A 16,007-nucleotide genomic window follows, 5' to 3' on the forward strand; every position below is an offset into this window, starting at 1 on the left:
AGAAAAAAGAGAAAAGAGGAACATTACAATCTACATATTGTCACAATAACATTTCAGAGTTGGTTACATCACAACATTTACCTGGGACAACACGAGGAGCCGCAAAGTCTGGCATGTCCGTATCCATGTTGGACACGCCAAACACCTCCACATCCTGCACACACCCCTGTGCCAGCTCTTCCAAATCATTAAACTCCAATGACACAGGGGTGGGACCCCCACCTGTCCCCCTTGCATGCCTAGCCCTGTCAGCCATTTTTTGCTTCAGGCGATATTTGAAGTCTTGCCATCTGTGGGTGAAAAAGTAGGCATTATTCCTGCATTATTTGACCCTGTTTTTTTTGGGTGGTCAAGTTTTTACTTACCGCCGTTTGACATCCCGGGCTAGACGGACATAATCACCCACCCTATTGACAGCACTGGCTATCTCCTCCCACATTCTCCACTTCTGGCTTGCACCCATATTCCCGTCTGCCTGTGGCAGGATGTCCACACACTTCTGAACCAAAACCTCCATCTCCTTTCTTGTGAATTGTGGCTGCCTTTTCTTTTTCCCAGCTTTGCCCGGAATACTGGGCCCAGCAGCCTCTTCCATGTCATCCTCAACACCTATTTACAATAAAATTGTTAAATTTTAGCTGGCCAACTTTCACTATATTCTGGCTCAAAATAATCCTTGATTAGAAATGCCAGAAATACTTACCAGCCGCCTCTTGGCCATTGTTTGGTTGGTCTGTAGCCATTTTTCATGACAAAACAAGAAATACACCAGACCGTTTTTTTTTGGTCGTGACGTATTTATACATGTGTCCTTATTATTCATCCGCATCATTGATTGTACGTCCTATGATCCGTCCTTAATTTGAGCGGGAAAAGAAGCACTATTTATGGCTTTGGCTGACTCGAGTCTAGGTGGCGGGTGTTGTTTTTTGGAGGTTACGTTGGTCGGAGTGGATTGTTGGCGGGAGTTGTATTTGGCGGTGTTTGGTGATTTGTTCTGTGCGGTTTTTTTTGGGTTTAACTTTCCGTTCGCTTTTTTTGGTGTGGTTTTTTTAGTTGTGGTGTATTTTTTTGGTAAGTTTTTTACCGTCTTCCTTTTGTAAAATTTGGCTATCCTTTTTTGTTTTTTTGGTACCAAAAATTTTTTTTTTTTCTCCTTTTGTAGGTTTCTTTTGGCTCTGCCCCAACGACCTTTTTGTTCTGTGACTTCTATATCCTGTATTGTTAAGTTTGGATTTTCACTTGTTTGTTAAATGTTCATGACTTTTTTTACGCATCTTTTGTGGACATTACTGTTTTTTTCTGTGTTTTTGTGGATCATAAATGTGAGAACTAATTAGCGCATTTTTGTCGGCTTGATTTCTCTAGTTAAATTGCGAACTAATTAGCGCATTTTTGTCGGATTGATTTCTCTAGTTAAATTGCGAACTAATTAGCGCATTTTTGTCGGCTTGATTTCTCTAGTTAAATTGCGAACTAAATAGCGCATTTTTGTCGGATTGATTTCTCGAGTTAAATTGGGAGATATTTACCGTTCACAATCTGGGTTGTTGTTTGGGGCCCAAATTGTGGAAGTCGGCGCAATGTCGGTTTGCTCTTTGTAGAAATGTGTGTTTATCCCCTTTTATGTTTTGTCTTTTACAAAATTAAGCTTCTAAAATGGGCAACACAAATTTTGTCCTTGTTCTGGTCTGTTGACTTTTAGGTTTGGGAAATCATGACAATACCTCGGCATGTAAGCATCTTTGGATTGTATCGTAAAGATAAATATTTTCTGTCTTTTTTGGGGGAAACAAACCTTAACTTCAATTCTTGCCATTTCAGGTTGATCTTGGTCGGATTGTTGTGGCCATGCTCCCGGAAGCCGACCAACCTCAATCTCGTCCCAGGCGTAGGCATCATAGGCGTGCAAGGCCCCAGATATATAGAACACGTGTCACCCTTTTTGGAATGCCCGATGATGAGGTGTTAAGGCGCTACCGTCTTCCGCCCCAAATCATCATAGACACTCTCTCATTAATAGAGAGTGATCTTGAGTGGCAAATTGACAGTCCTACAGCAATACCACCACTTACGCAATTTATGGCGGTGTTACATTTCTGTGCCTCAGGATCCTTTCAAACCACGGTGGGAATAGTTGCGGGAATCTCCCAATCCTCCTTTTCAAGGATCCTGAGGGCGGTGATGGAGGCCCTTTTCAAGCACCTCCATCATTTTATTCAAATACCTTTGGATATGGGTTCCCTTAGTGTGGCCAAGGCCAATTTTTACCAAATTGCTGGCTTCCCACACATCATAGGGGTTGTGGATGGTACTCACATACCACTTCAGCCTCCAGCACGGCTGGAGGTCATTTTTAGGAACTGAACACTATCACTCACTGAATGTAATGGTGGTATGTGATGCCTCCCTCCAGATCCTGTCCCTGAATGCAAAATTACCCGGGAGTGCACATGACTCATTCGTCATCCGGCAGTCAGGGATATGGCAAAAATTAAACAACCTACAAGCTGGTGATGCGTGGCTTCTGGGTAAGTGGAGACCTTTAGTAGATACCAATGCAAAGCTTGATACACAGTGTTCCTGATGTTGTCACTTCTTTTTCACAGGAGACAGTGGCTACCCTTGCACGCCCTGGCTGCTCACTCCTTATTTGGCTCCCACACCAGGCACACAAAGTGATTTTAATTCTGCACTTACAGCCACCAGGCAAGTGGTGGAGCGCTGTATCGGCCTTTTAAAAGGCCGATTCAGATACCTCCACCGCTCTGGTGGCGAACTCATGTATTTGCCGGATATGGTTTCGAAAATTGTGGTCCTGTGTGGGATATTTCACAACATCGCCATAAGGAGTGGTGTCCCAATGCAGCCAGAGGATGCCTTGCCTGAGGATGGCCCCCCCCGAGGTTGGTTGGAGGTCAGTATGTGGGGGGGCCATATGCGATGATGTGGTAGCCAGATTCTTTAGGTAATTATTGGCACAAAATAAGTTATTTGACACAATGTCGAAAGGAAATTTTTTTAACATCAAATTAATCGTTTTTTTATTTCCCATCTTGTGTTTTATTTCATAATATTTTGGAATGAAACGATGACTACTTCCTGCTCCCAAAAAATGACTTCATGGGGCCACATTGGATATATATTCTGGACCCAATTTTGAAACGCAACATTTGTGGAATCATGTTGGCATGCTCATTCGTCAACCAGTTCTTGATTTTTTGCTTATTTTTTATTATGGTGTTTGCTGGTTTTTACAGTTTGTTATCACTGTGTGTATTGTTTGTGACCCAACAATTTGTGTTTTTATTTTGTGATGAATAAATTTTTGGTTATTTGAATCAAAACAATTCTTTTCGACATTACAAGCAAGTGTAAGCAGGTTCACCCAAGGAAAACTTGCTTAATAGCTAATCCTGTAATGTGTCAATTTGCTCATTATTTAACTATGCTTTGTGGGTAAAAACCAACACGAAAAGGTATTATGTAAATCAGTATGCTTTTGAATCTCGGCCTAAGCAGGTTTACCTAAAATTTTTTACATGTAAATAAAATAAAAAAACAAAAAAACATCTGGTAACTCTCCAAACCTATTGTTAGTGTTAGGTGTTTCATGTGCCTGCTTTAAAAAAACATCATAACACAATCTTAGTGACATTAGTTTCAAATACTTGCTGCAAGAGTCTACTTATGTAAGTTTAAACAATCTAAGATTTTCAGACAAGGAATGAGACTGTATTCAAAATTTAACTTTTTATTGTAGAAAAATAATTCGGTGGAAAACAAAAAAAATTAGGGCCGCAGGATCCCCGCCATCCTATCCAGGACCACCAGCAGGCCGATCACGTGCCCCCGCATCAGTTGGACACACCTGGCTAGGTCCGCCAAACGCCTCTGGTCCTCTGTGGGTTAGAAAATTGTGGTGCTTGCTAAAATGAAGCCATAATTTATGAATCTAAAAAAATACTCAAGCAAACTAGACTTAGCAAAAAGTGACAATAGTGTTTCAAAAACCACATTAAAAAAAAAACCTTGAACAATTAAAAAATGTAAAAACAAAAAACCTTAAAAAAATAGCAACCGTAAACCAGAGATACAAGTTTGACTGTTTTGACATGTGGGATATGTGTATGGGGAAATCAGCTGTGAAATGTAAATACAAACAGATATATAACCAACCTTTAAAAAAAATAAAAAAAGGAAAAGGCACAGCCAAAGGATTACATCAACACATTTTCCTTACCAAAAAAGGATAAAAGGGAAACATACCGTTGTGAATGATGGCTGGCCCCGAAACCACTCCATCGTCCTCCTCGGAGGTGGTCACATATCCCAAGGAGGTGGGAGGGGTTATAATTGACTCGGGAGATGGGGTGGTCAAGAGAGGGGTGGGTTGAGGGGAGGGGGAATTGGGATGGAGGGGAAATTGCCAAGAGGGATGGGCGACAGGGTCTGGGCAGGCTGGGGTGGAGGGGGAATTTTGGGGAGAGGAGGTTTGGCTGGGGGTTGGGGAGAGGGGACGAGAGCGACGTCTTTGCCGGCGATAACGCCGTAGTCTTCGCTCGGCCCCTAAATGATGGGAAACAAATTGAGGTTAGTTTAGAACATCACTTTGCTAAACGCTAATTGTTTAACCAGAAAAAAGGAAAACATGCACACGCAGATATGAGTGAAAATAATAAATAGGCCAAACAAGAAAACATGCACACGCAGATATGAGTGCAAATAATTAACAGGCCAAACAAGAAAACATGCATCGCAGATATGAGTGCAAATAATAAAAAGGCCAAACAAGAAAACATGCACACGCAGATATGAGTGAAAACAAGAAACAGGCCAAACAAGAAAACATGCACACGCAGATATGAGTGCAAATAATAAACAGGCCAAACAAGAAAACATGCACACGCAGATATGAGTGAAAACAAGAAACAGGCCAAACAAAAAAACATGCACACGCAGATAGGGCCACAAAGATAAACAGGAAAACCAAAAAAACATAACTTACTTTCCGCTATACGCATGCGAAAACATGCCAGCAAGCGGGGCGTCCGCCGTTGAAGGTCGGACCACCTGCGCTCCAGCTGGCCGATCTGTCGGCGTGAGCCGAAGGAACGCAGGCGGCCGCGAACCTCCGCATAGGCGGCACGCTTCTCCCTATTGCTGATGGGGGGAGGCTGGCTGGCTGGTGATACGCCTGTCCATCACCTCTGTAAGAACCAGAAGCTCTCGCTTGGTGAATGCAGAGGCTCTCATGATGGCAATGGTGTATTTTTAATAAAACAGTTTTAATAAAGACCAGTAAATAATTTTGATTGGCTAATGTAGTTGGGAAATTAACAGGAACCATTCTATTGGTTAGTGTATGAGTCATGTGTTCGACAGGCCAAAAAATCTATTGTGAGTTATGATAGGCTTGATGCAGTGACATGCGTAAGCTAATTTAAATAAAGAAATGAACCCAGTAAAATATGCGTGGGTAAAAACACGGAAAACAAATGGATAATTGGCTCAAACATGTATTTTGGCAAAAGAAAACCATTGTTTAAACCGTACGTATTCTGTGGGTAAACACAAACACGGACAGGAGTAAAGTTTATTGAAAAAAAAAAAAAAAAACTAACACATGTGAAGAGCAATTAAGCTAATTGATATATTGATTGGCATGATACGATTGAAGGAGGTAGGCAGAATGAACGAGCAGGTAATCGGAATCTGACAGGCCCACTTCCGGTTTGTACTTGTGCGTGCGTTCCCTGCAAGCCACATTGGGGATGTACGCTCGCTATTTGGCTCGCTCGTTAGCTAGAGGAGGGGTCGGGAGACTTTGGGGAGGAAGTTTAGCTGCGTTCAAAATTACGTGCGAGCGCTTAAATTAACATATTTCGGCACGTACGCCGAACGTACGAACGGCCACTTGCGTCCGGGTCTGAATCAGGGCCATTGTCAGTACATCCAACTATAATAAATCTAACCATGCTAACTCTTTTAATAAACATTAACATTGTGTATTGTGGTTGAATAATTTAAACATACTTCCATAGTTACACTATGGCCATAGGCCCTCATTCAGAGCCGTACGCTCTGAGCAGAGCGCACGCTCTAAATGAGGGCCGCCCTCCATAAAAATGGAGCGTCTTCCTGGACGCTTGTATAGCTGTGGGTCACCACCCACAGCCTATACGAGCGTGCAGTTTGATGGCCGCGATGGTCGTGACCATCGCGACCATCGAAACTGCGAGCCGGAGCCTGCGGTTGAGGTTTTCAACCGCAAGCTCCGGAGTGATTTTGGCTCTATCAGAGCCAAAATCACTCCCACTGACATCACTAGTGATGTCAGTGGGCCGGCTTCTGACGGGAGGCACGCCCCCGGCACGCCCACCAAAGGGGGCGTGCTGTCAATCAACATCGACAGCACGCCCCCTTTGATCAGACACAACGAGCGAAGGACTTTCCTTCGCTCGTCGCGTCTGGCGCATGCGCACGACGGAGCTCCCTCCGTCGTGCGCATGCTAAGTGCAGAACATCGACCCACTTGCGAGCGGACAGCCGCTCGCGAGTGGGTCTGAATCAGGGCCATAGTGTCCATGGTGCTGGCCATCTAGATTTTATTGAGTAGTATTTCTGTTTCTGCTAGGATTTTCTATAGCAAGTATCATGTTATTCTCCACAGTTGTTTAAAAACAGAAACATTTAAAAATGAGCAATATAGTGTATAGTTCAAACAAATGAATAAATAAAATGAGGGTAAAAGTTTCAGCAACATGAGAAAAGAAGTCTCTGCTCCAAAAAATACTTGCAGCTCTAATGCTGGGTACACACGGGACGATCTGTTCAGCGAACAATGGCCCACATTCAGAGCCAGTCGCTATTTGCGCTCGCTCGTCCAGAAAATAGGGGTGGCTATTCAAATGAACCGTTCGCTGTTTGCGGTCTGTTTACGCCTCTAGATCTGAACGAGCGAACAAAACTTGCGGTCGTTTTTTGGGAAACTACGCCCCCTGGCCGCTCGCATCCGACGTCATATCCGCTATTTATTAGATTAATCGAGTACATCGAACAGGGTATGGACTGCTCGCTATTCTTGTGGTTGGTTTTTGCTACCACAATTTTGCGAGCAGTTCTGGCTAAAAAAAACCCAGTGACGTGGTCAATGACGCTGCTGTTTTAAATATGCACACCCATAAAACGCCCGTTTTGACCTTTAAGCACGCCTGCGTTCTGATTTCCACTCCCCCGTTTTCAAGCACCTTCCCCTGTTACCACCCACATACGCCTCATCCTGTCACTCAAATTAGCAGGCATTCGCTATTTTGCGAGCACATGAATTTCGTCCGCACTGACTGGTTCGCGCATGCGTATAATGAGCCGTACGCATGCGCAGTTTGGCAAACATCGCTCGGAGCGAACGAGCTGCCGCTTACGAGTAGCTCTGAATGAGGGCCAATGTCCCTTGAAATTCCTGATGTTCTGGTTGAACGATATTGTTCAGACCAAAGATATCACCAATGATGAACGACCAATGATTACAATCCCCTATGGAAAATGCACGATATCGTCCAGATTGGCCTGCATGCATGCCTGATGGACGATATCGTTATTGTCCAGCGGGAGTGCGCGTCGTTGGTCATTCATTGCATATACATTGAACAATATAAACAATATATCATTGAACGATATCATTGTTTTTCATATCGTAACGATATAACGTTCCGTGTGTATGTGCCTTAAGTCAGAGCCATTTGTATTTCTCTTCATTAAGAGGGCTTAGAACACACATTTTACATCCTGTAGGACACTCAGCGCTGCTGCTTTGTTTGAGCTGACAGCGCAGAGCGTCCTGTAGGACGCTCAGCGCTGCTGCTTTGTTTGAGCTGACAGCGCAGAGTGTCCTATAGGACGCTCAGCGCTGCTGCTTACCACCCCCAGCACCGTCCGACTGTGCCACAGCGGGCCGCCCGCACTCCCGCTGGACCACCAGGGAATAAATGTTAAAAAAATTATAATAAAAAAAAAAACTGCATTACGATTGGCCGGCTTTTGGCTGGGAGGAGGAGACGGCAGAAAAGAGGCAGGTAAGCAGAAAAACCCTGCTCTTGTCTGAAAGGGGTCTACCTGGGAATTTCCCGGGTAGACACTGTAGTGTGAAAGGGGGGTCTCGACCAAATACCCGGGAATTTGCACAGGAGAAATTCCCAAGTCTGAGCAGGAAATTTCCCGGGTTGTATGTCTGAAAGGGGTATAAGATGTGTTAACTGGATCTGTGCCTATCCAAGTGAATGCCTTCACAGACTGAAGATTAGATGATTTAAAACAATAGTATGGGCACACGTAGTAAAATCATGTATAACAATGCTGAAGATGGGGAAGAGAATGATGGGATATAATAGGTTAGCTATGGGAGGTATAAGCAGTTTCTGCTTATCATACTATTTGGAGACAAACAACAAAGCTGCGTAAAGCTTCTCATGAGTTCTTAACATGATTGTAGCCAGAAAGTGGTCCAGCACTTTGAAATGTATAACATTTGGGGGTGTATTTACTAAGCAGTGTTAGGAGTGAAAAGTGATAAGGTGCCAGCCAATCAGCTCCTAACTGCAATCTCACATGCTGTTTGAAAAATGACAGTTGGGAGCTGATTGGCTGGCACCTTATCACTTTTCACTCTGTCTCCTGACACTGCTTAGTAAATAGCCTTGGTTGTCTCATGTGTAGACTTAGGTATATAGACACCATTGTGTCTGTGTTCTACAAATAGTAGGAAGCATTCTGATAGTTTGAGGACACTTAATACTGTATATTGTTTAACTAAACTGTATTGAGCTTGTTTTTTTTATTCTTTAATCATTAATGTGTTTTTAATTTAACCATTGATTAGTGCATTTAATAGAGGATGTTCCGGTATGATAAATATTTAAATTTGTGCATTACGCATCTCAATTAGCAGCATGGTCAAAACTGTGTTTATTATGTATTCATCTGAATGATATACTTTAATTATATACTGTGTATATGTATATATATATATATATATATATATATATCATAGGTAGTGTTATGTTCTGTTGTGAAACCTTGGGACCTGGCATTCATGTGGATGTTACTTTGACATGTATTATAATGCGCCCTGCCACACTGCAAAAATTGTTCAGGAATGGTTTAAGGAACAAGAGAAAGAGTTCAAGGTGCTCACTTGGCCTCAGATCTCAGTCTGGTCGAGCATCTGTGGGATGTGCTGGAAAAACAAGTCCAAGCCATGGAGCCCCCATGAACTTGAAGGTTCTGCTGCCAACGTCTTGGTGCTAGATACCATAGGTCACCTTCAGAGGTCTTGTGGATTCCACTTGACGGGTCAGAGCTGTATTGGCGGCATGAGTGGGACCTACAGAATATTATGCAGGTGGTTTTAATATTATGGCTGATCAGTGTATATATATATAATTTTGTCTGCATGAATACTGTAAGTAATGTCTAAAGAAGACTAAACATAACTATCATCAGTTCTGAGTTTTGCTGGAGCCAAGGTCAAGTGTAAATGATAAATGTTTAGTTTTATAGTTGGGTTGACAGTAACAAACCTTGTTCCAGCAGCTGGTTTAAAAGCGCTGTTTATACCCAAATAGAAAGATACATGTTTATAGTTGTGTTTCACTACTTTCACTTGCACTTATTCTCTATTTTAAAGCAAAATATTTGTCAGGGACACTGGAGAGGTGAGCAGATCAGTTAGACCTCTAGTTCGTAGTCCACTGTGGTAGTCTAATGATATCCAGCTGTGTAGTAGAGGTACCATATAGAGAACTTGGGCTTTGCTACTGAGTGCCTACTGGTAGTGGCCTCAGATGGTCAAATGAGGTATCATAGGAGCACATAACAGTGTAACCTAAAATAGGATAAAGATTTGATTGGAAAACACTGGCAGGCAAACAACAAGAAGAGCCAAGATCAGGGCAAGAAGCAGATGGGGAGCTTGAGCACAGAAGTTGACGTCAGATGCTCCACAGCCGGCTGTACAATGCACTTTTGACGCCAGTGGGACTGTATTTAAAACAGAGATTGGTGTATTGTAACTAAAGGAAAGCTCTTGAATAAAGAAATATTCCTATTACTTTTTCTTACCTATGTATGTATCCTGCATGTTCAATACAGAGTTGTTGCTGCATAACTACTTGTGCATGTGCTTTTATTATTTTCTATTTTATAATATGAGGAGAGAGCCCAGTTAGAGCCAAGGAGAACCACGCAGTAAGCAATGTTAGGTCAAGGTAGGTGAGTCAGAGGGAATTGTTGCCCTGGCAATGAGCATATCAGATAGACAGCCAGAGAGGTATCTTGGCAGAAAATACATATACACATAAGTTTGCTTGCCCATACTGTAACGTAACAGTGACTGCAGAGCACATACACCAAACAAATGCTATATGTGGCAGGTCATGTAAGTTATCCTTCATTTCAAGTGGCCAAAGAGAACGCTAAAGTTACACAAACCTGGATAACACTGTAGCATTCTATGTGCAGTTTGCATAAAAAGCACAATGCGGATGATATTGCGTTGAATTTAGGTAACAAACACTGTGGGGCTGATGCAGAGCTGTAAGTACGCACTATTGCAGAGCGTATCTCATATGAACTTGCACTGTGCATCCTCCAGGAATGGGTTTCACACAAGTATGGGAGATGCATTTCAATCATATCTACATTTAGCAGTGAATAGGTATAACGTGGGTGTAACGGGGTGTTCTCACGTAAGCAGAGTTTGGTGAGGCAACTGCGGGCTATGCACAGCTGGATGTAGCAGTAACATAGGGTAGCTGCATGTGTGCACTGATGATGTGGGCTAGTAGCAAACCATGAGGACATGTGGAGACGGTGACATCACAGAACTTTCGCCATTTTTCTGATCACACCTCTTTGGCGTATCATACCCCCGATTTACTTCCATCACGGCATCAGGCTTCATATGAGGAAAATGTATTGGTTTTTCATGTTTCCATTGTATCACCATCGCAGCGAAGATTGGACAGCTGAACAACCCATAGATTTCACAGAATGTCCACCACAAGTAAGCTGCAGAGGCCAGTGAATCTGCATCTGAAGATGAAGTCGCTGGCATCGGCACACCCTTAAAATTTCAGGGACACACCCATGTTTTAGACCCTCCTCCCTGCTGCCGCCCCAAAATGGCTTCAGCTTGTCAATCAGGCTGCGGCTTCACTGGCACTGCGACTGGAGCAGCAACAGCATCACGGCACATGTACTCTGTGGCGCAGGCGCGGTAAGGGAACCATTGGACAGCTGCAACTAAATCGACAGTGCCCGAGGCTAAATCAGGCCCACAGTGTTCTCTAAGTACACTTACACCACTGTAGATGGAGCTACAGGATCTCTTCAGCTCTGGGCTCTTGCCCATCCATCCTTCTGTCCTTGACTGCTGCTTGGTTTATATGGTGGTTAGTGTAAGCACTCAGCAATCATGGAATTAATTGGTGGAATAGCCTTATCTTTGCAGCATGGCGTATGTTACTGTATTTTCCTACATGAAAGCAAGCACTGTTTTTGATACTGAAGTGATCATGTCACTGTTGTCACATTTTACTTTCTCACTCTGGGGCAGATGTACTAAGCTCTGGAAAGTGATACATTGGAGAGAGATAAACTACCAACCAACCAGCTCATAACTGTCATTTTTCAAACACACCCTGTAACATGACAGTTAGGAGCTGAGTGGCTGGTAGTTTATCGCTTTCCAGAGCTTAGTACATCTCATTTGACAGTACATTTTCTTGATGTTATATTGTACGTATTGTATTTCACATAGATACATTTGCCTCTTAAACATGTTCTTCCTCCACGCTGTAAAATGTTGAGGATACTGAACGTATATCAAAGTCATTGTGATGTTGTGAGAGGATTCTCCGCAGGGTAGTGAGGATTGAAGTGGGAGGACATTTCTAGGGGTTAAATTATCCTTAATTCATATAAGTGATCTACTGAGTGAGTGCACCGTTCTATTGGAGTTACGAAATGTGCTAAAAACTCATAGCAATCATTTAAACGTTGACTTTCTTTAATTTAATATTCAGTGTGAATTGCTTGCTACAAGTTACTATATATTCAGGGCCTGATCCAGAGATAGGAGCAAATGAAATAAGGAGCAATTTGCTCCTGGAACAAACCATGTTGCAATGCAAGTGCTTTAAATGGATTTATTTGTTTTTGCATACATGGGAAAAAAGTGACTGCTTCTGCGTGTAGCGAACAAGTACTGGCAGCTCTGTTTATACACTGACATTTAGAAAATAACTGTTTCTAATCACATTATATTTGCACTTTTTATGCACCAAATTCTCTGATAATTGTAGGAGACAGTTGTAGAAAGTTTGTAGGTGGTGGATTACACAAAAATACATTTTACAAGCATTAGTGGCCACAGAAAACGGGTCAGCTTGCTTGTCTCAGTTGTGCAGATTTGTGTATTTATTAGAGATGTGCGCTGACCCCCCATGTTTTGATTTTGGATCTGGATCTGGATTCATCTGCGTGTATTAGTTTTGCAAAACTACCCTCACGTGTTTTTAATTTTTGTTTTGGATCTGGGTTTTGGTTTTTTTTTGTTAAATGACAAAGAGTTTTTTCAAAAACAGCTAAAATCAAGTAATTTTTGCAATCCAAAATCCTGAAATTTGGATTTAAAATCTGAATTCCCGCGGGAAAATCAGAACCGCGACTCAAATCTGTCCGGATCTCCTCGGGAGATCAGAATCGCAACTCGGATCTGTCCAGATTCACGAAACTCGGGTGGATTCGGATTTCTGGGGAACCGAACTGCACATATCTAATATTAATGCATCCATCTCTGTGCATGTGTTTACATGTCTAGCAAATTGTGAACCCTATTATTTCATTCTTTCAGATTTCATTTCCTCACTGTTCCAATACAGCTCCAATGATCGGCCCAGTGAGCCTTATGCTAATATAACACTAGTTGCTTGTTGTTACAAGATGCTATTCCATTATAATAAGATTATAATGAGTGCCTGAGCTGTCTCTTCTCCTGCCATTATATATCAAAACAAAGTTGTTGAATTTAAAGTAGTTGCCACAATGAATCAAATAGAAAAAGCTTATTATTGACGATATTGGATCAGAATCTCTATACACACCTTCCTATACCTTCTAATATCCTGCCTATACCTTCTAAGGATGACACTAATTTGCGTACGCAGTCATACAGTAAATAAAGACTTAGACCTGGAATCTGTGGTTCCAAAGCACAAGTATTATTCAAGTAAAAGTACAGTCACACACAATTGATCCTGACACAATTTAGGCGCAAAGGAATTATACAGACCCAAGTACAGTATTCATACGCAGCGCTTCCGGTACCAGATGTTAGGCATCAGCAAGAAACCCCTCAGTCAGCATTCAACAAGAAGACTAAAGACCCAGTGTTGGAGCACACATATTTATACCCCCCAGGAATAGGCAAAACAATAGAGACGTTTGTTGCTGATGCTATTGGTTCCCAAGGGGAATCCATCTGTTACGGAGCATTTAACAGGCTGGTTCAAATAGACTCACCCAGCCTCTAACAACTGAGGGTCTCTCCCTTCCCGCCCCCTGTAACATCCTAACAGTTAATACATTTTGTTGCTTGAAGTCTCTGCGGTCCAAAACTCGAGAATGCATGATGCGATCTCACTAACGATTACACCAGAATACTGTGGAAAGAGTACGCATCAGTACGAAACCAAACACGGCTTGTTTAGCATGTATAAAACCTTAGTTACCAAATATCTTTATTTCACAGTGTTTATATTAACTGAACAAACTTAAATCTTATACCTTAACGCTAATGGAACCTTGTAAGTGAATATGTAATGTGTGAGTGTGCAGGGTTTGATATGTAGACGTTAGTTAACTGGGGACAGATGCGTGCGCATTTAGCTACTAAACGGTGTTTTCATACAGGATCTTAAGCATAATGTGTGTATGTGAAATGATGAAAGATGCAATCGCATGATGCTAATAATTGTGCATTCGCTACTGCGCGTCATGTTAGCAGCTCAATTGTGCGTAATGTGCGGTGTTTATGCATGAGATTCCATCCATGATGGACTTAACATATTTATATATATATATATACATATACATACATACACACACACATATCATTCCTCACTCACAGTTTCAGACTGCAATGCAAATGTGTTACCTCCAGCTGTGAAGCTAGGGCCATTCTGTCTGGGTGTGAAACTTAAACCTGTTTAGGATTCAGACACATTCAATTGTGTAGATCAATGCCTGGATTATATTACAATTGCCACAACTATACTTGTCTGCATTCAGGGATTCCCAATTTGTATGTAAAACACTCACAGTTTCTGGTGCATTGTCTATTCTATTTACTTTTTCGCATGAGGCTGTTCTTCTAGTTGCCCTTGGTAGATTATCAAAAACATTGCCATCTGTTCTTAGCTCGTGAGTTGTAACTTAAAGTGACGCTGGTCGCAAAATGGCGTCTTGCAGATTCTTGTTTCTAAAATGGAGTCTAGCTGCCATTCGCAAGATGGCATCGTGCACGCTTCAATTTTAAACTGATCTTGTCTCAGCCAATTATCCAGCTTTGACATTATGATATAATCTAATGAGATAAATGTATGCCATTTCATTAGGAAATTAATTAACAGTTATTAAAACTACCCCTAAATGAGATAATATAAACATGTTAAGATGGATATAGGGCTAAAAAGAGACCAGGGGCCTGATTCAGAGCCGCTCGTAAGCGGCCGCTTGTTCGCTCCGAGCGATGTTTGCCCAACTGCGCATGCGTACGGATCGTTATACACATGCGTGAACCAGTCAGTGCGGTCGAAATTCATGTGCTCGCAAAATAGCAAATGCCTGATAATTTGAGTGACAGAAAGAGGCGTATGTGGGTGGTAATAGGGGAAGGTGCTTGAAAACGGGGAGTGGAGATCCGAACGCAAGCGTGCTTAAAGGTCAAAACGTGCGTTTTATGGGTGTGCATAATTAAAACAGCAGCGTCATTGACCACGTCACTGGGTTATTTTATAGTCAGAACTGCTCGCATGATTGTGGTAGCAAAAACCAACCACAAGAATAGCGAGCAGTTCATACGCTGGTCAATGTACTCGATTAATCTAATAAATAGCGGACATGACGTAGGATGCGAGCGGCCAGGGGGCGTATTTTTCCAAAAAACTACCGCAGGTTTTGTTCGCTCATTCAGACCTAGAGGCGTGAACAGACCGCAAAGAGCGAACGGCTCATTTGAATAGCCACCCCTATTTTCTGGACGAGCGAGCGCTAATTGCGTCCGGCTCTGAATCAGGCCCCAAGTGCAGATGCAGAAAATGGTCACAGTAGGTTCTAAGCTGCAAGTTGCAGTGCCTGCTCAATATCTATTTGGCTTGGCGCCTGCTTATTATCTCATGAAAATATCTATTTGGCTTGCACATGAACAGAACTGTTTGCCTCTGCCTGTTTTTTGTTATATTGTATGTGATATTACTGGTTTAAATGGATTTATAATATAAAATGTAATATTGTTTGTTTTCTCATAGGCAGCTGTAACAGAAGTGCAGTTTGGTCCAATGAGACTCCACCAAGATCAACTTCAGGTACAATGATGTGACTTTAGTAGTAGTTTTGTTTACTGTACGTCTTATCGCCATTTATGATGACAAGACAAGCATTGGAAAGTGTACAAGGGACATGTCTGGCTTTGAAGCCTGAGGTTCATAAAAAATGAAAATGCTTCCAGGTAAAATTATGGGATGGGAGCTGATCTCCGCAACTTTAGAGCTGGTGCAAACTTCAAGTGTTTTTGTGGAGTGAATATGACGAGATGACTCCTGCCCACACCTTAATCTCATTTCTAAAATCTATGCACAGAATGATAGCTTATTTTTGCTTTGCTCTGCAAACGTAGCTGCAGCAGTGTACTTACTACCAGGGGCGGATTGCCCAGAATAGAACTGTCC

At 42.3% G+C, this 16,007-nt stretch overlaps 1 protein-coding gene across 3 annotated transcripts in view; it reads left to right on the forward strand.

Moving 5' to 3' along the window:
- The window catches only part of PDE8A (phosphodiesterase 8A), a 391,617-nt gene that overhangs the window by 225,877 nt on the left and 149,733 nt on the right, over positions 1-16,007 (forward strand). For all 3 annotated transcript variants that reach the window (XM_088472833.1, XM_088472831.1, XM_088472832.1), the window contains exon 2: positions 15,588-15,644. In XM_088472833.1, the coding sequence (XP_088328959.1) occupies positions 15,588-15,644 (57 nt within the window). The remainder of the gene's footprint in view (positions 1-15,587; positions 15,645-16,007) is intronic.

The sequence above is a fragment of the Taudactylus pleione genome, unplaced genomic scaffold, assembly GCF_031769625.1.
Source record: "Taudactylus pleione unplaced genomic scaffold, aTauple2 ptg000129l, whole genome shotgun sequence".
In the NCBI taxonomy this organism is placed as follows: Eukaryota; Metazoa; Chordata; class Amphibia; order Anura; family Myobatrachidae; genus Taudactylus; species Taudactylus pleione.